The sequence below is a fragment of the Mobula hypostoma genome, chromosome 10 (assembly GCF_963921235.1).
Source record: "Mobula hypostoma chromosome 10, sMobHyp1.1, whole genome shotgun sequence".
NCBI lineage: Eukaryota > Metazoa > Chordata > Chondrichthyes > Myliobatiformes > Myliobatidae > Mobula > Mobula hypostoma.
Window position 1 is genome coordinate 26,284,350 of NC_086106.1, and position 22,487 is coordinate 26,306,836.

General features: G+C 49.0%; 1 protein-coding gene across 3 annotated transcripts in view; it reads right to left on the reverse strand.

Moving 5' to 3' along the window:
- Positions 1-4,637: 4,637 nt before the first annotated feature.
- LOC134353258 (adenylate cyclase type 2-like) overlaps positions 4,638-22,487 on the reverse strand; it is a 52,498-nt gene continuing 34,648 nt past the window's right edge. For all 3 annotated transcript variants that reach the window (XM_063061288.1, XM_063061289.1, XM_063061290.1), the window contains 10 exons: positions 22,041-22,178; positions 21,218-21,331; positions 16,784-16,965; positions 15,764-15,857; positions 14,993-15,151; positions 13,569-13,715; positions 11,797-11,904; positions 10,826-10,940; positions 6,373-6,497; positions 4,638-5,571 (listed from right to left, as the gene is read on the reverse strand). In XM_063061288.1, coding sequence (XP_062917358.1) covers positions 5,419-5,571; positions 6,373-6,497; positions 10,826-10,940; positions 11,797-11,904; positions 13,569-13,715; positions 14,993-15,151; positions 15,764-15,857; positions 16,784-16,965; positions 21,218-21,331; positions 22,041-22,178 — 1,335 coding nt within the window. In that variant the 3' untranslated portion in view covers positions 4,638-5,418. The remainder of the gene's footprint in view (positions 5,572-6,372; positions 6,498-10,825; positions 10,941-11,796; positions 11,905-13,568; positions 13,716-14,992; positions 15,152-15,763; positions 15,858-16,783; positions 16,966-21,217; positions 21,332-22,040; positions 22,179-22,487) is intronic.

A 22,487-nucleotide genomic window follows, 5' to 3' on the forward strand; every position in this document is an offset into this window, starting at 1 on the left:
TTTTCGCCTCTTAATGCATGAAAACGTCAAAATTCACACCTAGTTCTAGGGGCATGCCGTTTGATTAATTTATGTGTTAATTTTAATGTCTTATATTCTTCCTTGCCCTGTCTGCCCATAACAAAGATGGATTCGTTTTTACAAATCATTTTTCTATCAGTTATCTTTAAGAATAGAGGATAACTTGAAGCTTCTCACACGCAGAGCTTGATGAAATTTGCTTCAATCCTTTAATTAAATTGTGACCCCCCCTGTCTTTTATATAGCGTAATAACGTTTTCTATATTTATATATGTATGTATGTGTGTGTGTGTGTGTGTGTGTGTGTGGTCGAAAGCCTGCTCCTACATTTCTAATGTTTATTGTTCTTGTGTGTGGTAAATGATAGTGCATCATTGTGTTAAAATGCCTTTGTGGGATTATGGTGATAAGTTCCAGTTCGTTTATTGTTACATTTTAGCTTGGGTTATACAGTTATTTGCGTGTGTATTTGTGGGTCACGCTAACTGTAACCGGAGTATGTGATAGTCATCTCCCCCATCGGTGTGAGGCTGCTGGGGGTTTACCGTTCTCGGTCTGACGGGTTCCGGCCGAAACGTTGACTGATCTTTTCCACGGATGCTGCCCGACCTGCTGAGTTCCTCCAGCGCGTTGTGAGCGTTGCTTTGACCCCAGTGTCTGCAGAGTATTTTGTGTTTACGGTGAAAAACGCTCTTTGGTCGGCCCGAAATTTGATGATCTACCAGCACATGGAGATATTCGTGGGAAAATGCTGCCGACTGGTTGAGTTAAAGAGCTTCCTCGTCTGTCATTATGGACACAATATATATTATCTTTTTTTGCAAACTGCGTTTATGGTTGCAAGATTATTTATCCTTACTTGCTATTTCTATCAATTGCGTGTAAATATTTGAATATATTCCCTCACTCTGCTCTTCAATAGTTCCCTCTGTTCCCACTCTGCAGACAAAGTTCAAAATAAAATTTATTATCAGAGTGTGTACATGTTACCAGATACAACCCTGAGATTCTTTTTCCTGTGGGCATACTCAGCAAATCTATTGAACAGTAACTGTAAATAAGATTAGTGAAAGAGCAAGAACAGAGAAGACAACAAACTGTGCCACTGCAAATATAAATAAATAGCAAAAAAAAAATGAGGGTACGAAATAGCAAGTTGTTGAGTCCTTAAGTTGAGATCAGTGGTTGTAGGAACAGCTCAAAAGATGTGTAGTTATCCTCTTTTATTCAAGGACCTGATGGACAAGGGATAGCAACTGTTCTTGAACCTGGTGGTGTGAGTCCTGAGGCTTCTACCTGATGGTAGCAGCAAGAAAAGAGCATGGCCTGCGTGGTAAGGATCTTTGATCATTGGTGCTGATGGCCTGGTGGAAAAAGCTGTCCCAGAGCCTGTTGGTCCTGGCTTTTATACTGCGATACCATTTCCTGAATGGTAGCAGCTGGAATAGTTTGTGGTTGGGGTGACTCAGGTCCCCAAAGAACACGGTTCATTGTTATGATATCATTCAGCCAGATTTTCAATCTCCTTCCTGTCTGCTGATTCATCACCATCTTTGATACAGCCAGGAACAGGGCTGCCATCAGCAAACGTGAATATAACATTGGAGCTGTACTGAGGCATCCTAAACATCAGCTGGGAAGATAGAAGAACCAACGTCAGTGTGCTAAATGAAGCAAAAACAACAAGCATTGAAGCCTACGTCGTCAAGAACCAACTAAGATGGAACGGTCATGTTGTTTGGATGAAAGACGAACGTCTGCCGAAACAAATCTTCTACTCCCAGCTTAAAGAAGGCAAACGTAAAAGAGGCGGACAACAGAAGAGATACAAAAACGTCTTAAAAGCCAACATGAAGAAATGTAACATCGACATCAACAATTGGGAAGCCAATGCCAAGGACAGGAAACTCTGGAAAATCCGAGAAGGAACAGCAACTTTTGAAGCCAACAGATGTGCAGAATTAGAAGAAAAGAGAAGAAAATGGAAAGAGAGGCAGCAACAACCAGAGCCCGATCTGCCATCTGGAACTACCTGTCCTGAATGCGGAAGAACTTTCAAAGCCAAGATTGGACTCATAAGCCATTTGAGAGCCCATAAATAGATCAACAGAACGGAGACCATCATCCTCGACCTTGACAAATAGCCACGATGATGACGACTGAGGCACACAGTCAATGGCATGAAGCAAGTAGAGCAGGGGGCTATAGCACCTGTGACAAGAGTTTGTTCCCAGTCAAATAAGTTAAATCATTATTTTTTATTTGCTATTTTGCTCAACTGTCTTCTTTTGGAGCAGGTTTCCTTGAGGGCAAAAAGATCACTTCCCCTCACAGCTTCAGCACCTCAAACAGTCATGTTTCACCAATTTTATTCACGTTTTTCACCCATCTGGCTGAGAAAATCAAAGCTATCTCTCTCTAACTGCTGAAGAAAACTTTTGTTTTTTCATTTGAATATTTGCTGGGTGGCATGACCATTTATGCCCTTCAAAAACAGCCGACAAGGCTGAGCCAAGAGACCTATATTGACTTCAAATGAATTTCTCGCAGTCTGATTTCTTTCCTCCATGTTGTTAGTTCCCTTGCAGCTGGTGCTGCCATCTTCCTGGCCTGTGCTTCTAATTATAAACATCAATTAGTAGCAGGAGTTGTATTCTCATTTCCACCTCAATGGTTCAGTCCCCCCATAACCATTCTCCTCCCTCCCCATCTTCACTCATTAGATGCCAAGTGCAGGCAGGATGGCTTCCCCAAGATGGAGAGTCTGACGTCACTGTTTATAAAAAGGGTCAAACACTTACTGCAGAGTTGGGCCATGATCTGTTTGCCAAGCTAGTGATGAAACTTTTGAGCTCTGGAGTGGATATCATTGATTCCCAGTCATAGGATTTGTTCAAAGCAGATCCAACAGGTAGACATTCTTACTCTCTCTGTGCACCCACCCCCCATGTCTATCTCGCTCTCTCCTCATCCATGCATACAACTCATAACTCTCACACATACACGAGGAAATCTGCGGACACTGGAAATTCAAGCAACACGCTCAAAAAGCAGGTGGAACGCAGCAGGCCAGGCAGCATCTCTAGGAAGAAGTACAGTCGACGTTTCGGGCCCAGACCCTTCGTCAGGACTAACTGAAAAAAGAGCTAGTAAGAGATTTGAAAGTGGGAGAGGGAGGGGGAGATCCAAAATCATAGGAGAAGACAGGAGGGGGAGGGATACGCGAAGAGCTGGGAAGTTGATTGGCAAAAGGGATACAGAGCTGGAGAAGGGATAGGATCATGGGACGGGAGGCCTAGGGAGAAAGAAAGGGGAAGGAGAGCACCAGAGGAAGATGGAGAGCAGGCAAGGAGTTATTGTGAGAGAGACAGAGAGAGAGAGAGAAAAAAAAAAGGGAAAATAATAAATAAATAAAAGGGATGGGGTAAGAAGGGCATTAGCGGAAGTTAGAGAAGTCGATGTTCATGCCATCAGGTTGGAGGCTACCTAGACAGAATATAAGGTGTTGTTCCTCCAACCTGAGTGTGGCTTCATCTTTACAGTAGAGGAGGCCGTCAATTGACATATCAGAATGGGAATGGGACGTGGAATTAAAATGTTGGCCACTGGGAGATCCTGCTTTCCTGCTTTCGCTGTTTCCTTTCTTTTTCTCTCTGTCCCCCTCACAATAACTCCTTGTCTGTTCTCCATCTTCCTCTGGTGCTCCTCTCCCCCTTTCTTTCTCCCTGGGCCTCCCGTCCCCTGATCCTTTCCTTCTCTAGCTCTGTATCCCTTTTGCCAATCAACTGTCCAGCTCTTGGCTCCATCCCTCCCCTCCTGTCTTCTCCTGTCATTTCAGATCTCCCCCTCCACCTCCCACTTTCAAATCTCTTACTGTCTCTTCTTTCAGTTAGTCCTGACGAAGGGTCTCGGCCCAAAACGTCGACTGTAATTCTTCCTATAGTTGCTGTCTGGCCTGCTACTCACGCATACACACTCTCACACACCCATACACTCTCTCACACCGATGCTCTCCCTCTCACACACCCTCTCCATCACACACACTCGCGCCCCCCCCATCCACAAACTCACACTCTCTCTTATACTCTCAACTCTTCATTACAAACACACTGTTCCTCCCACACACACTTCCACATCCGGACAGTCCGCTGCGCACACACACACTTCCACATCCAGACAGTCTACCACACGTGCACACCCACACAAATACACACACTCCCTCATATGTTCTCACACATTCTCCCTCATGTTCACACACACCGTCATCACACCATGCACTCACTCCCTCTTTATCCTCCACACATACGTTCACTCCCTTATCTACTCTCCGACACACACTGTTACTCCCCCTTACACACTCCCACGTTCACCCTCACACACACAAGCACACTCTCCCACAGTTGGGGGAAGAGATAGATTCCGTTTGGATTGTGAGCTGTGAGTGACTGGGAAGGGAATGGGTCCACTGAGAGAGTCTCCTGCATGGTGAAATGATGTCTGTGAGCTCCTCCCAGATTCCGAGGAAAGGCGTTAGTCCGGATCCCAGTGTCAGACAGATCCTCCCAAAGTATGTGTTGTGGAGATATCCCAAGAGGAAACAGGAAACAGCCACAAAGAAACGGAACTATTTTATTGCACAATAACACATAATAACGGCCTGCTGGTATCAAGAGACCGGGTAAACACATGCAGAGTGATCATCCCATACAGGGTGGATACGAGATTCTTTCAAATGAGATGCAAAGAGTTCAGAGCAGCTCGCGGTTGGAGGGAGGATTATTTTGTTCATTCCAGTATGTTCTTCTCCTTCAGCGGGGATGGGGTCAGGCACAGAGTGAGGCTTCCTCCTCACCGTCCCATCACACGTTTCCTTGGGCAGGGTTAGACCCAGGGTGAGGCACCGTCTCATCACACACTTCCAGGGATTTGGGTTGGATGCAAACAGGCATGACCCATCGGGCGCAACGCTGGCCACACACGGATGCTTCCAAGTATCACACACACACACACACACACACACACTGCGTCAAACCAGCATACAGATACAGTGCACAGTAGCTACAAGAGCACCCAGTTAGACGAAACAATTCTGCTTTGCTCTAAGATGTTGCTGGGGCTGGAGAAGCCAGGGACATGCCACCAAGCCCCCTGCTGCTCTGAAAATCCAGGTGGGACCACAAACGTTCGAAGGCTTCCTACCGACAGCCACCACGCTTTCAACTCCGCTCGCCTCCTTTTCTCTCCCCTCGTCTCCTTCCCCCTCCGCTCTCCTCCGTCCCAACAGCTGCTGATGTTTACCGCTGCGAGGCGAGTCCGTCTCGGGTCAGCGGGGGCAGTGAGTGCGACAGGATGCCGGGGGTGGGGGAGCCAGGGGGGGTAGTGAGGATGGGGGAACAGTCAGTTCAGCACGTTGCCCTGGGAACTGGAGCGGGACAAATCGGTGGCGACGAAGTAGGTTCGGAGGTCACCCTTGCCCTTGACCTTGATCAGCCCACGGTTCTGGCAGCTGTAGCCCAGGCGGCGTAGGACCCTGCAGGTCTCCTCTGTCACCTGTAGAGGGGCAGGAGGGAGAGAAGAGCGGAAAGGGGGAGAGGTGGGGAAAGAGGAAGTGGAGGAAAGCGGTGGGAGAGAAGGAAAAGAAAGAGGGAGAGGGGTTAGATGAGAGATTCAGTCAGAAGCTCACTCTACTGGGAACCATAAACTATCCAGTATGTTGCGCAGTGAAGAGCCATTGACGGTGGGTTCCATTGGATATGTGTATGGTGGGAGTGAATGTGTGAATGGGGTCTATTGGGATTGTGTACAGTGGGTGTGAATGGGAAGGAGTGGGGTCTATTGGGATTGTGTACAGTGGGTGTGAATGGGAAGGGGTTCCATTGGGAATGTGTATGGTGGGAGTGAATGGGAAGGGGTGGGGTCTGTTGGGATTGTGTATGGTGGGAGTGAATGTGTGGGTGGGGTCCACTGGGATTGTGTACGGTGGGAGTGAATGTGTGGGTGGGGTCCACTGGGATTGTGTACGGTGGGAGTGAATGGGAAGGGGTTCCATTGGGAATGTGTATGGTGGGAGTGAATGGGAAGGGGTGGGGTCTGTTGGGATTGTGTATGGTGGGAGTGAATGGGAAGGGGTAGGGTCTATTGGGATTGTGTTTGGTAGGAGTGAATGGGAAGGGTTGGGTCCTGTTGGGATTGTCTACAGTGGGAGTAAATGGGAACTGTAGAGTCCATCAGGATTGTGTACAGTGGGAGTGTTTGGCGAGGGCTAGGGTCTGTTGGGATTGCATAGTGGGAATAAATTGGTCCTTTAGTGGTCACCAGAGCTGCCTCCTGCAGTGCCTGATCACTATTTACCTGTATCCTGCCCAAGATCCCTGTGGTGTCCATCCTACTCGCCACATTAACACTGTTGCCCCAGATGTCATACTGGGGTTTCTGGGCACCAATCACTCCGGCAACGACTGGCCCATGGTTTATGCCTGACAGGAAGCAAAATAGGTACAGTTACCTGGAGTGCATAGCAACCACATCCTCTCCAATGTCCTGGCAACACCTACCACTGCTTTATAGCTATAGTTCTGCAGATAAGGCCGATAGTATCCAATAGTGTCAACTGTGCTGGATTTGTACTGAAGGCAACAGGGTTCCTCTAAATTCAATGGGAAGGTGGGGAACTGGACTCTAGTGGGTTCATTGGGACTGTGGGGAATGAGACCCTGGTGGATTTAATAGGAGTGGGGTGTGGGACCGTGGTGGGTTTAAAGGGAGTGTGGGCATGTGGCCAAGTGGTTAAGGCGTTCGACTAGTGATCTGAAGGTCGCGAGTTCGAGCCCCAGCTGAGGCAGCGTGTTGTGTCCTTGAGCAAGGCACTTAATCACACATTGCTCTGCGATAACACTGGTGCCAAGCTGTATGGGTCCTAATGCCCTTCCCTTGGACAACATTAGTGTCATGGAGAGGGGAGACTTGCAGCATGGGCAACTGCTGGTCTTCCATACAACCTTGCCCAGGCCTGCGCCCTAGAGAGTGAAGACTTTCCAGGCGCAGATCCATGGTCTTGCAAGACTAATGGATGCCTCTGGAGGGAACAGGGTCCCAGTGGTTTTAAAGAGAGTGCAGGGAATGGGGTTGATAGAGTGGATGTTTCCTATGGTGGGGGAGTCTATGACCAGAGGGCACAACTTCAGAATGGAGGGACGTCCATTTAGAACAGAGATTAAAATAAATTGCTTTAGTTAGAGAGAGGTGAATCTGTGGAATTCACTGCCACAGATGACTGTGGAAGCCAAGTCATTGGGTATTTCAGGTGGAGGTTGATAGACATTGATTAATCAGGGCATGAAGAGGTACAGGAAGAAAACAGGAGATTAGGGCTGAAAGGATCAGCCATGATGAAATGGTAGAGCAGACTTGATGGGCCAAATAGCCAATTTCTGCTCCTATATCTTATGGTCTTAAGTGAATAGGACCCCAGTTGGTTTAGAGGAAGTGTGGGGAACGGGGTCTGGTGGGTTTAGTGTGAGGAATGGGGTGCCAGTAGGTTTAAAAGGAGTGAGGAGCAGGGTCCCAGTGGGTTTATGGGGAACACTGTTTAAAGGATGATGGGGTGGTAAATTAGATGAGTAAATATGCAGATGATACTAAGATAGGTGGAGTTGTGGATAATGACGTAGGTTTTCAAAGCTTGCAGAGAGATTTAGGCCAGTTAGAAGAGTGGGCTGAAAGATGGCAGATGGAGTTTAATGCTGATAAATGTGAGGTGCTACATTTTGGTAGGACTAATCAAAATAGGACATACATTATGAATGGTGGGGCATTGAAGAATGCAGTAGAACAGAGGGATCTAGGAATAATGGTGCATAGTTCCCTGAAGGTGGAACCTCATGTGGATAGGGTGGTGAAGAAAGCTTTTGAATGCTGGCCTTTGTGTACAGTTTTGGTCACTGAATTATAGGAAAGATGTCAACAAAAATGGAGAGAGTACAGAGAAGATTTACTAGAATGTTACCTGGGTTTCATCACCTAAGTTACAGAGAAAGGTTGAACAAGTTGGGTCTTTATTCTTTGGAACGTAGAAGGTTGAGGGGGGACTTGACAGAGGTATTTAAAATTATGAGGGGGATTGATAGAGTTGACGTGGATAGGCTTTTTCCATTGAGAGTGGGGGAGATTGAAACAAGAGGACATGAGTTGAGAGTTAAAGGGCAAAAGTTTAGGGGTAACATGAGGGGGAACTTCTTTACTCAGAGAGTGGTAGCTGTGTGGAACGAGCTTCCAGCAGAAGTGGTTGAGGCAGGTTCGATGTTGTCATTTAAAGTTAAATTGGATAGATATATGGACAGGAAAGGAATGGAGGGTTACGGGCTGAGTGCAGGTCTGTGGGACTAGGTGAGAGTAAGAGTTTGGCACGGACTGGAAGGGTCGAGATGGGCTGTTTCCATGCTGTAATTGTTATATGGTTATGTGGTTATGGAGATGTGTGGAGCTGCAGCAAGATCTTAAACACAGAGTAGTGGATGCCCAGAATGGGCTGATAGGGGTGGTGGTGGAAACAGATCCAACGACACACACATTCGCCAGGAATGGGGAGTTATGGATCATTTGCAGGCAGAAGGGATTTGGTTTAATTCAGCACTGTGTACAGCACAGAGCCTGCAGACCGAAGAACCTGCTCCTGAGCTGTACTGTTTGCGTTCCGTGTTCTTCCCTCGGAGGGGTGGCAAATCTCAGGAACTCTCATGCTGGCAGGTGTCGAAAGAGGAGGTGGATGGATGTCTGAGGGAACGTGGTGTGGAGGGAAAGTGGGAGATGGGCCAAGAGCTGTGGGGAACAGGCACAGGAGAGCAGCAGGTCTGCCCAGGAAGCACAGAATCAGGCTGTTCGGTCCATCTTGCTCATCCTACCACCCGCTTACCCTATCACCACCAAACCTATTCGACCTATGAAGTGCCCCACAGACTTCCCTTCGCTGGTCTGTGCGGAGAGTTAGGAAGAGCACGTTGAACTTTACAGGAACACTGGTCAGACCCCACCTGGAGCAGTGTGCAGTATTGTGGTGCCAGAATACAGGAAAAATGCAGTCGCACTGGAGAGAGTGCAAAGAAGATTCACCAAAATATTGCCTGGACTGGAGGACTTTAGTTACGGGGAGAGACTTGACAAGCTCAGACTGTTTTCCCTGGAACGAAGGAGGCTGAGGGAAGGACATATAGAGATCTACAGGAGACAGATAGTGATAGAGTCACAGAATAGAAACAGGCCCAACTCGTCCGTGCTGACAAAGGTGCTTATCTGAGTACGTCTGGCCCATCTCCCTCTGAACTTTTCTTATCCATGTACTCATCAAAATGACTTTTAATTGTAATTGTACACATCTCTTCCACCACCTTCAGCAGCTCCTTCCACATACACACCACCCTCGATGTGGAAAAGTTACCCATCAGGCTCTCTTTAACTCCTTTCGCTCTCAATTTAAACCTGTGGCCTCTAGTTCTGGAGTCTCCTACCGTGGGGAAAAGATGGTGACCATCCACCTTATCTCTGCTCCTCATGATTTTATAAACCACCATCAGGTCACTCTTCCACTACAGGGTAAACAGTCCTAGTCTGTGCAGTCTCTCCTTATAACTCAAGCCCTTCAGTCCCGGCAAAATCCTGGTGAATCTCCTCTGCACCTTTACCAGCTTAATCATATCCTTTCTGTAGCTGGATGACCAGAACTACACACAGTATGCCAGGTGTGGTCTCACCAATATCTTGTACAGCTGTAACATGATGTTCCAGTTCCTGCATTTGAAAAGTCTAGACAGAGTGGATGTGCAAAGGATATCTCCTATAGTGGGAGAGTCTAGGACCAGAGGGCAAAGACTCAGAATACAAGATGTCACATTAGAATATAGATGAGAAGGAATTTCTTTAGTCAGAGAATGGTGAATTAATTGCTGCAGATGACTGTGGAGTCAAGTCACTGGGTATATTTAAAGCGGAGATCGATAGTTTGTTGATTAGTAAGGGCGTCAAAGGTTACAGGGAGAATGAGGTTGGGAGAGAAAATAAATGGGCCATGGTCAAATCGTGGAGCAAACTTGATGAGTCAAATGGCTTAATTCGCTCCTGTCTTATTGTCTGTGCTCTACTCAGTGCCACGTTCAAGGATGTGGTTGGGGCTGGAGGGCCTGAATTATAAGGAGAGATCAAACAGGCTGGGACAGCTCCCTCTGGAGTGAAGGAAACCGAGGGGTGATCTGGTAGAGGTCTATAAGAGGCATAGAGGGGAAAGAGTGTGAATCTCTTCCCCCAGTGGTCAGTGTATCAGAAAAAAAAGAGGGCTGAGATTTAAATGGAGAGGCTAGAGATTTAAAGGGGGTCTGATGGGGTAAATGTTTCACAAAGAGAGGTGTTGATATCTGGGACGTGTTGGTAGAGAAGATGGTAGAATCAGATACAATCAAGAAGCAATTAGACAGTGACCTGAATAGGCACAGTGTAGGGAATATGGTCTCAACAGGGGGCAAATTGCATCAGTGTAGGTGGGAGGGTAGAGGGGTGAGGTTAGCATGGACGTATTGATCCAAAGGGCCTGTTTCTGTTCTAATGAAGCTTCGGTCAGGACCAACCGAACTGCTTTCATTCATGGGGAATACCTGCACAGAATGTTCAGGCCTGATGGGCTGTGTGAGACAGGGTACAGTAGTTCACAGGGTACAGGAGTGGCTGCCTTACCCCAGTGGATTGGAGGGGGGGTGGTGGAATTGGTAGGGGTGGAAGGGATATGGTGGGGGGGGTGGTGGGCTCAGGAGATACGTACCAACCCGGAGCTTGAAATCATTGAAGGAGTGCTTATTAATAAAGTCCAGCTTCCCCATCAGGGCCACCGCAAACTCCACCATCACCCCGACATGGGCATAATTCCGCTCACAGTCCTGTGGGTGGGGGGGAAATCAGGTTGGGGAGAGCAGGAGGGAGACAGAGATGGTGGGGGAGAGGGGGAGAGAGAGGGAGGGAGCAGGAGAGAGAGAATGGTTGGGAGAGAGGCAAGGGGGTGGGGAGAGAGGTAGTGGAAGTGAGAAGGAGGAAGTGTGGGGAGAGAGGGAAAGTGGAGAGAGGGGAGAGAAGAGGGGAGAAGGAAAAATAGGGGAAAGAGGGAAGTGAAAGGTGTTTGAAAGAGGGGAAAGGGGGAAAGGGAGAGTAGAAAAGGAAAAGGGGCAGAGGAATTAAACCAGCCGGCAACAAACCTCCACCAGGCAACACTGTGCTGCAACCCTCAGAGCTGCAGAGACAACTATTCCTCCCCCACATCACACCCAACCCCTCCTCAGTGACCGTGCATGAATAATTCTGTCAGCAGCACTGTGTGGTCATGATTGACTATTCTCCTTGTCACCCTACTCCACCTCTCCTCTCTTTCTCCCACCATTTCTCTAACAATGCACAACCCTCTCTTCCTCCCATCTCTCTCCTCAAAACCTCCTCTCTTTCCCTCTGTCTCCCTCCCCTATCTTTTTCCTACCCCTCCCCTCCCTTATTTCCCTCCCCATCTCTTATCCTTCCTACTCTCCCTCCGCAATCATTTCTGCACCTCCCCTTTCCCCTCTCCCCCTCCACTTCTCTGTCCCCTTTCCCTCTCTTCTTTCTCCCCTCCCCCCACACCCCTCTTCTTCTCTCCTCCACCTCGCCTTCCAATTCCTCCTCTCTCAGCAACCCTCGCTCAGCTCTACCCCCTCCCCTTCTCTCCCTCCCACCTACAGAAAGGCCCTTCACCCCTTTTCGGCCCATTACCTGCAAGCCCTCCTGGCCTAGAGCAGCGTTCAGACCAGATGCTGCCATGTAGGTGCTACCGATGGTTTTAATCTTCTCCACGCCACTGAACTTGGGTTTTGAGAGGAGCTGTGGTCGAGAGGGAGAGAGAGTGAGAACTAGGCAGCCCAGTGGTTAAAGTCATTGTCCCATGTCCCCAGAAACCCGGATTTAATCCCAATGTGTGTATGTGTGTGAGATGTGCTTGTATATGTATATCTCAGTATCACTAAGTGAATGTCTGTCTGTGTCTGTGTCTGAACCCTGAAGACAGGGAGGGTTCGTAATCGATCTGTCCCTGGCCCCGGCAATTGTCCCCACAAGCTTCAAGATCGCCACCATCGCCCCAGTGCTGAAGCATTCCACTGCCACGGGCCTGAATGACTTCCGTCCAGTTGCACTCACCCCCATCATTGCAAAGTGCTTTGACAGACTGGTTCTATCACATCTGAAATCCTGTCTGTCCACTACACTGGACCCCATCAATTTGCCTATCGCACCAACAGGTCAACAGAGGACGCCATTTCCACGGCACTTTACTCTGCCCTGACCCACCTGGAAAGCCCCAACTCTTACGTCAGAATGCTGATCATTGACTTTAGTTCGGCATTCAATACTGTGACCCCTCTAAGCTGATCGCCAAACTTCATTAGCTTGGTATCAGCTCATCCCTCTGAAATTGGACCTTGGACTTTCTGACTAATAGTCAATCAGTTAGGTTAGACAACCTCACCTCCTCCACTCTCACCCTGAACACTGGGCGTGCCTCAAGGCTGTGTGCTGAGCCCTCTTCTGTACTCCCTTTTCACCTATAACTGTGTTCCTGTACATGGTTCTAACTCCATAATCAAGCTCGCAGACGACACCACAGTTGTTAGCCTGATCAGAGGGGATGACAAGACAGCTTACAGGACGAGGTCCAGCACCTGCCCACATGGTGTGCCGACAACAACCTGGCCCTTAACACCCAGAAGACCAAGGAGATCATTGTGGACTTCAGGCATGCTAGGAGCCACACTCACGTCCCCATCTACATCAACGGAGCCGTAGTGGAGCATGTATCAAGCTTCAAATTCCTTGGTGTCCACATTTCCGAGGATCTCACCTGGTCCCTGAACTCCTCCATCCTGATCAAAAAGGCGCAACAGTGCCTTTATTTCCTGCGGAGCATCAAGAAAGCTCACCTCTGTCCCAGGATACTGAAGGACTTTTCCGCTGTACCATTGAAAGCATATCACATCTGAAAAGCAACTGCATCTCAGTGTGGTATGGCAATTGTCCCGTATCGGACCGCAAAGCACTCCAGCGTGTGGTAAAAACTGCCCAGCGGATTATCGGCACTCAATTGCCCACCATTGAGAATATCTACCATAATCACTGCCTGGGCAGGGCGAAAAGCATAATCAAGGATGCATCTCACCCTAACCATAGACTTTTTACTCTCCTCCCATCCGGTAGGCGCTACAGGAGCCTCCGCTCCCACACCAGCAGGCACAGGAAGAGCTCCTTCCCTGAGGCTGTGACCCTGCTGAACCTCTCATCACAGCGCTAAGCAGTATTGCACCCATATTGTACTGTCTCAGTACTTTTATATTTGTGTGTTGTAGCACTTACTTTTTATTCACAGTTATTTTGTAAATAACAGTATTCTTTGCATTTCTGGTCAGATGCTAACTGCATTTCATTGGCTTTGTATCTGTACTCAGCACAATGACAATAAAGTTGAATCTAATCTAACCTAATTGGGGTCTTACCTCATCAAAGTCGGCAATGATCTCGTTCAGGAGCCGGAGGCACTCGAGCCCCTCATGGTTGACACCGGTCTCCGAGTAGAACTCCTTGAAGTCAGGAATGGAGGCAAAGAGGATGCAGACACATTCGTAGGACTGGTGGTAGAGGTCCTAAAGGTGAAAGTTAGGGAGGTGGGGGAGGAGGGAGAGAGGGGTGAATGAGTCACGGGTAAGGAGAATGGGCAATGGAGATTCCAACAGCAACATCAGATGCATCGCTTTTCCCCCACCACACACTCCCTCTGCCCACAGAGACCGGGGGGGGGGACCTCTCCACCATCCATCCCTTCCTAGTACTCCCATCCCTCCCCTTTTCCTCCTCCTTCCCCTACACCCCCTCACTTTTCTTCTTTCCCTTATTTCCTTTTCCTTCTCAGCCCTCATCTCCCATCTCATCTCCCTCCCTGTCCCTCTCCCTCATCTACACTGTACAGTTTAACACGAAGAAGTTAGAGACAATGCGATCACAAAACTGCCAGATTGGCTCCATTGGTGTTTCAAACTTCATTAACCCCTTTCATTGCCTTGTTTGTACAACTAGGTAGTGACATGTTCTAAAGTTCTTTCTTTCATGTATTTCATTGCAACATTAATTTGATTCAGGGCTTCTGTCATTGTGTCAGTAGCTTGGTTTGCACTACTGTCAGTCATGCAGGCCCTGGGTGCAGACTCAGGAATGCTGTTGCCCACAGATACAGAAGGGTTCTTCATTACCGTTTCCATAGCAGTTTTGTTTGACCAGTCAGGGTTGTTAGCCCTGAGCTGAACCTCCAAACTGAGAGGACCAGTAGACCACTCTTACTGCGGCCTCTACCCTTTGATCTGGCTGGCCTGGGTGACCCCTACCAAGAACTAAAGCATAAAGCCCTGAATCCAGCCAACGTAGCTCTCCCGGTCATTGTGGCATGCATGTCTCCAAAACCTACAACAAGGTTATGGTCCTCCTGGAAGCCCTGAACACCAATAGAGATGGAGGACCTTCATTACTGCCCAAAACGCCAGTGGCGTAATGGCAGTAGTTAGGTATTAATTTGATTGTACAACAACCCTGAGAAGTTAGAGCCAATGGTATCATCCCTCCTCCCATCCCCCTTCTCTCCCTTCCCCTCCGCTCTACCTCCTTTTCCCCTCTCTTTCCACCAACTCCTCTCCCTTTCCCCCTCACTCTTCCTCTTTACACCCAACACTTACCTACTCCTTTCACCCATGTCTTTCCTCTTCTCCATCTCCTTTCCTCCTTTCATCCACCTCCTCTCCTCACCCCTCTCCGTCTATCTCCCCTTTCCACCTCCCCCTCTCTCCCTCTCCATTCTCCCCTCTTTCCTCCTCCCTCTTCCTCCCCTATCACCCTTCCCTTTCCCGTTCCGCCCTCTCCACCGTTCTGGCACCTCATTCTTGCGGTTCTGTCCAATGAACTGGGCTGCCACGTGTGTAGGGAGGACATTCTCCAACAGAACACGGTTCAGATTCTCCATCGTCTCGATCTGCTCCTGCTCCCGACGAAACTTGCTCTTCCACAGGAAGTCCAGCCGGCAGGAATACTCATTCTGGAAGCAGGGAGGGGTCGGAGCACAGGGTGAGAGGGGAGATGAGGAGAATGGGAGGGGGAAGGAGAAGGGGGGAGAGGAAGAGTGCAGTATGGGGGCAGTGAGTGAGAGAGACAGGGAGATGTGGGAGCAGAGCGAGTAAGGGCGATTGTGAGAGAATGAAGGGGATGATAGGAGAGAGGGATATAGTGGGAGAGAGATAGGTGAGTGTTGGAGTGGGGTAATGGAACGGAGAGCGAGAGTGTGAGAAGCAAGAGGAGAGAGTTATAAGGGTGAAAGAGAGGACACTAAATATTGCACGTATTCCAACTCTCTCTCTCTCATTCCTCATTACCCTTGATGTAATGCTCCCTCCTTCTTTACAACCCCTCTGTCCTAATTGCCCCACCAGCAGTGTTCCCTCCCTCCTCATCAGCTCTCCCTTATGCGCTCACCTCCCACACTCGGCACCTTCACCTCCCTCGCACAGTGTGTCTACCTCCCTCCCAACTGGTGCTTCCACCTCCCACACTCGGCACCTTCACCTCCCTCGCACAGTGTGCCTCCACCTTCCACCCTCTGCGCCTCCACCTCCAGCACTCGACACATTCACCTACCCTTCTCCAAACCTACCTGTCTCACCAGGACAAGCAGCATGAAGAAAAAGATGAAGAACGAGAAGCTGCCCATCACCTTCGGATCCTTCAGGACACTCAGCCTTTGATCCCTGGCAGGTACAAAACACAGGGTGATTCTCACCCTAAGTCTTCCTGTCACACACTCCCAGGGACAGGGTCAGACACAGGGTGAGACTCCCTCTACACTGTCCTGTCACACACTCCCAGGGACAGAGTCAGACACAGGGTGAGACTCCCTCTACACTGTCCTGTCACACACTCCCAGGGACAGGGTCAGACACAGGGTGAGACTCACTCCACACTGTCCCATCACGCACTCCCAGGGACAGGGTCAGACACAGGGTGAGGCTCCCTCCACACAGTCCTACCACGCAGTCAGGGACAGAGTCAGACACAGGGTGGGCTCCCCCCACACCGTCGCGTCACACACTCCCAGGGACAGGGTCAGACACAAGGTGAGACTCCCTCCACACTGTCCCATCACACACTCCCAGGGACAGGGTCAGACACAGGGTGAGGCTCCCTCCACACCGTCCCGTCACACACACCCAGGGACAGGGTCAGACACAGGGTGAGGCTCCCTCCACACAGTCCTACCACGCAGTCAGGGACAGAGTCAGACACAGGGTGAGGCTCCCCCCACACCGTCGCGTCACACACTCCCAGGGACAGGGTCAGACACAAGGTGAGACTCCCTCCACACTGTCCCATCACACACTCCCAGGGACAGGGTCAGACACAGGGTGAGGCTCCCTCCACACCATCCCGTCACACACTCCCAGGGACAGGGTCAGACACAGGGTGAGGCTCCCCCCACACTGTCCTGTCACACACTCCCAGGGACAGGATCAGACACAGGGTGAGGCTCCCTCCACACCATCCCATCACACACTCCCAGGGACAGGGTCAGACACAGGGTGAGGCTCCCTCCACACAGTCCTACCACACAGTCAGGGACAGAATCAGACACAGGGTGAGGCTCCCTCCGCACTGTCCCATCACACACTCCACTTACCTCAGCGTAGAATTGGGATAGAGGATGCAGACGTACAATTCCGACATCCAGGCGTGTGTGTGGAGGAAGATGACATTGTAGATCACAAGGGCCAGGAACATCAAGGCCATCTTGAGTTCAAAGTTCACCCGAAAGAAAAGGGAGCAGCTCAATAAGCCCAGGAGGCAGCAGCACATGTAATACTAGGGGAGTGGGGAGCAAGGAAAAGAGAAGGCATCAGCGATCTCAACATAATGTACAAACCAATGATGGCCTGACTGAAGGCCAATATCATCTCCTGAAGTTTGTTGTCTTATGGCAGCAGTAGGGTGCAAGCCACAAAATATTACTTTTATTGACAACAAAAATAAATAAACAAACAATACAAGAAATGAAAAATGAAGTGGTGTTAATGTGTTCATGCACTGTTCTGAAGCCTGGAGGAAGAATCTGTTCAATCATTGTGTGGGACTCCAGGCTCCGATACTTCCTCCCTGATGGCAGTAATGAGAAGTGGCATGTCTTGGAAGGTGTCGGGAGCCGCCAACATGAGGTCTGCCTTTTGAAGATGTCCTCCATGGCGCAGAGGCTTCTGCCTGAGATAGAGATGTCTGAGTCAACTTTCTGCAGCCTTTTACAAATCTGCGCATTGGATCCTCTGTGCCAGGCAGTGATGTAACCAGTCAGAATACCTCCCAAGGATGCAGGAGAACTGATAAAGGTATTGGTACAGAACCTGTTCATCTGACCCATCAGATCTGCCCCACCAGACAATCAGGCCAGTCATTTCTCTCAAACCCATTGTCCCATCTTTTTCCCATTAGCTTACTAAATCAAGAACCTAACAATCTCTGCTTTAAATACTTGGCCACCACATCCTTTTGTGACAACAAATCCCACAGATTTGCTACAGTCCGGCTGAAGAAATTCCTGCTCGTCCCTGTTCCAAAGAGACGTGTCTTATTCTGAGGCTGTGTCCTCCGATCCAAGATTCTCCTACTGATGGGAACACTCTTTCCACATCCACTCTTTCCAGGCCTATTCAGTATCAGGTAGGTTTCAATGAGATCCCCCCGCACCACCCCCCTATCATTCTGAACCCTCTCAAAAGCCGGAACATCTTTCCTTAGATAAGGGGACCAAAACTGCTCACTATACTCCAAATGCAGCCAGACCAATGCCTTTTCAAGCTTCAGCATTACATCTTTGCTCTTTTATTCTAGTCTTCTCGAAATGAATGCTATCGTGGCACTTGCCTTCCTTACCACCGACTAAACCTGTAAGTTAGTCCAGAACAAACCTAATTTTCTCAGTCTACCTGCATATTGAAATTCTCCATTATGTGGTTCTTCTGTCTCCCATTATAAATGATGTTCCACATCCTGGCCACTGTTCAGGGCCTATGTATAACTTCCAACTGGGTCTTTTTACCCTTGCAGTTTCTTAAGAGGAATAGACAGAGTGGATAGCCAGCGCCTCTTCCCCAGGGCACCACTGCTCAATACAATCGGACATGGCTTTAAGGTAAGGAGTGGGAAGTTCAAGGGGGATATTAGAGGAAGGTTTTTGACTCAGAGAGTGGTTGGTGTGTGGAATGCACTGCCTGAGTCAGTGGTAGAGGCAGATACACTAGTGAAGTTTAAGAGATTACTAATCAGGTATATGGAGGAATTTAAGGTGGGGGGTTATATGGGAGGCAGGGTCTGAGGGTCGGCACAACATTGTGGGCCGAAGTGCCTGTACTGTGCTGTACTATTCTATGTTCTATGTTACCGCTACCCACAAGGATTCTAAGGTTTCTGATCCTATGTCACCTCTTTCTAAGGAATTGATTTCACTTTTATCAATAGAGCCACCCGATCTCTTCTGTCTACCTCCTTGTCCTTTCAATACAAGGTGTATCTTTGGATGTTAAGCTCCTAACTATGATCTTCTTTCAGGCAGGACTCAGTAATGCCCACAATGTCATCCCTGCCAATACTTAAAAGCGCTCCAAGAACATCTGCCTTATTCTGTACACAGTGCACATCCAAATATAACACCCTCTGTCCTTTTTGATTCTGTCCCCATGTTACACTTCCCACTGACTAAAATTTTGCCCTATCATCTGCCTCATAGTCTCACTATACAATTCATGAGGCCCAAAGATGCTCACATTCCTCCAAGTATGGTCTGACCAATGCCTTAGAAAGCCTCAACATTACATCTTTGCTTTTATATTCTAGTCCTCTTGAAATTAGTGCTGACATTTTATTTGCCAAATTTACTACCGACTCAGCCTGCAAGTTAATCTTGAGGGAATCCTGCACTGGGATTCCCAAGTCCCTTTGCAACTTCAACTTCTGAACTCAATTCCGATTTAGAAAACAGTCCACGTCTGTGCAGAACCCCACACTTCCCCACACCGTGTTCCAATTGTTACTTCACTACCCACTCTTGCAAACCACCCGCTTCCCTCTGCAGTCCTCCTGCTTCCACTGCACTCCCTGACTCTCCGCATGTCTCGGATTGTCTACAAACCCGGTCACAGTTCCTTAGCACAAGAGATTCTGCAGTTGCTGGAGATCTGGAGCAATACACACAAAATGCTGGAGAAACTCAGTGAATCATGCAGTATCTATGGAACGGAATAAACAGTAGACATTTCGGGCCAAGACCCTTCATCAGGATCATTAGCGTAGCCTCCCTGGCAGCCTCAGGGTCGCTCAACTCACTGTCGTCTAGGGAAACAGGCCCCGCCAAACTGGGTAATTAAGTTTGTGTGGATGCTGTGTGATGTACCCCACCCGCCCAATAACAGACAATACACCATATACGATTAAATGAATTACAGTTTATAGATTTTACTGGAACTATATAATTAATAGAGATAAAATATAAAAGGAAAATAAAAGGCGCCACTCTTATCAAAGTTCAATCTCTTCGTGCACAAACAGTTGGAGCTCTAGTAATGATGCTCTCTTCACCGTTTGATCCCCTCTGACTATCTCTCAACCTGCTGCCTGGGACCAACCACGGTGGGCGACCAGACGCTCCACACGAGTCTGTCTCCGTCTCCTCTCCTCGCCGAAAACCCTGGACCTCGGACTCCTGCTTGGGGTCCGACCCCGTTAGCCGGCTCACAGCACCTTGTCCATTCTCTCTCTCTCTCTCTGTCTCTCTGTCTCTCTCTCTCCCCCTCTCTCTCTCGCCTTCTGCCCAAAAACCCGCGCATCACAATAACTTACAGACACACTAGAAAGAATAACATCTATCCCCATTGGTTCGTTCGCTCTATTATCAATAATATAACCCAAACAAGCTGCTAGCGAGAGAACTTTCTCAGCATTTAACATAACAAAGAAGCCATTTTAGTTAGCCTACGCAGTAACATAAAAAAAAGAAACCCCTTACATTAGTAACTGGAATCATAGGCACCAGCAAGGAAACAGGCAACTTAGTCCAACTGCTCCTTGCTGACCAAATGCCCCATGCAAACTAGTCCCATTTGCCCACATTTGGCAGATAACGTTCGAAATCTATTCTCTTGATGCACTTATTAATGGAATATACTGCAGAATACCATCTTTCCTACAGCAGGGTGAACAAAACTGAACACAATATTCCAAATGTGGCCTCACCGGCATCTTGTACAGCTGCCCTTGTAACACCTCACCTCCTGTACTCATTGCGCTGATTGATAGTCCAGTGTGCCAAAAGCCTTCTCTACCACCCTGTCTACCTGCACCACCACATTCAGGGACCCAAACATGCTAGTTAGAAGTTTGAGGAGATTTGATATGTCACCAAAAGCTCTATCAAATTTCTACAGATATACGGTGGAGAGCATTCTGACTGGTTGCATCACTGCCTGATCTGGGGGATTCCAAAAGGCTGTAGAGGACTATAGAAGCAGCCAGTGTCATTATGGACACAACCCTTACCATCATCGAGAACATCTTCAAGCACTGGTGCTTTAAGAAGTTGGCATCCGTCACTGAGATCCCTTACCATCTGGGACATGCCCTCTTGTCATTACTACCATCAGAGATGAGGTACAGGAGCCTGAAGACCCACACTCAGCATTTTAGGAACAGCTTCTTCACCTGCCACCATCAGATTTCTGAGGAATTGGTGATATTTACTTCATCATTCCTTTTCTCTTTGTGTTATTGATTTATTTTGCAATTTATAGTAATTTTCTGCCTTTGCTGGTGCTGCAAAGCAACACATTTCACACCATATACGATGGTGATTATAAACCTGTTCCACAACACTCCCTACTGTTCACTGACAAAGTCCTACCCTGATTTGTCTTCCCAAAATGCAACATCTCGTACTTGTTCAGGTTGACCAAGATCCCCTTCACAAATCCAATCCCTCTTCACTGTGAACGACTACCATTTACCAACAAATAGCATCATCGGCAGACTTACAGTATCATGGCGGAGAGGGGTTGGGTCCCTGTGTACTCACCGGGACTGTGAGGAGAACCTCTACTCCATTTGTCCCATCCGTGAGGTTCTTTATCGACAGGGAGGCATTCCATTCCATGCAGGGGTCACGTCCCGTGGGCTTCGGGAGGAAGAACTGGCATTGGGGGGGGGGGATGGGTGTGGTGGTGAAGGAAAGAGGTTGGGGGGGGCGGGGTAGGACAGTCAGCCACTTGGTCCAAATTTCCATCCCTCCTCCCACACCAGACCACCAACCAGCCTTCACCCACCTTCACTGTGACAAAGCCCCCTCCTCAAGCACTGGTAAGAGGGGTTCCATTTACTCCTCCGTCTCCCTCCTCCTGATCCTCCTACTCTCTACACATGCTCCCACGTGCTTCACCTCCTCCCTAGCTCTCCGCGTCTGATCTCTCTGCATCGTTTCCCTTCGCTGTCTCCTTCCTGTGCATGCCCTCTCCTTCCCTCCCACTGCCCATCTCTCTCTCGCCCTTGCACTTCCTCTCTCTCAATCCCACTCTATCACCTTCTATTGTTCCCTTTGTCCATCACTCCTCACCCTCCTCTCTCCCTATCTCCTACCCCCATCATTTTACTCATTCTCCTTCCCCCTCACAACCCCATCACCATTTTTACTCTCTCCTGTCCTCTTTACACCTCACATACCCCTCTGTCTGTCCTCCCCCTCCTTGCTCTCTCCTTCCCCCCATTCTTGCACCTCACTCTCTCTCCCACTTACTCAAACACCCCTCCCAACCCCCTTTTTCCCAGGACCCATTTTGTCTGAGTGCTTGGAGTGAGGGATTGTGTATTTCCCTCACCCCACAACCCCCCTCCACCCGACTCACCAGGTTGAAGACCGCCATGACCAGCACGGTTGCCATGGTGATGGTTGCTAGGAGGATGTGGAGCCAGGGCTTCCTTGTGACCGAGGCCGAGATGGAGGTAATCCACTGGAAGGCTGTGGGCCCCTTCTCCGTACACTTCTGTCGGGGCAATTGGCCAGTACGTCACCCCACCATCTCATGACAACACTCCCATCACAGACCCTTATTCCCAATCCCCCCATTTCATCCCTTCAATGTCCCAGATGTTCACTCCCTCCACCCCACCTCTTCCCACCTCTTATTGCCCCCCAACCCACCCCTGCAAATTTCCACATCCCTTCCCCCATCCCTATATCTGGAACCCTTCAACCCCACTCCATGTCCCAGACCCTCACTCAAAGTACCTCCCTACCCATCTACTCCCTCCTCCTCCCCTCTCCATCTAGGACGTTGACCTCACTGGGCATA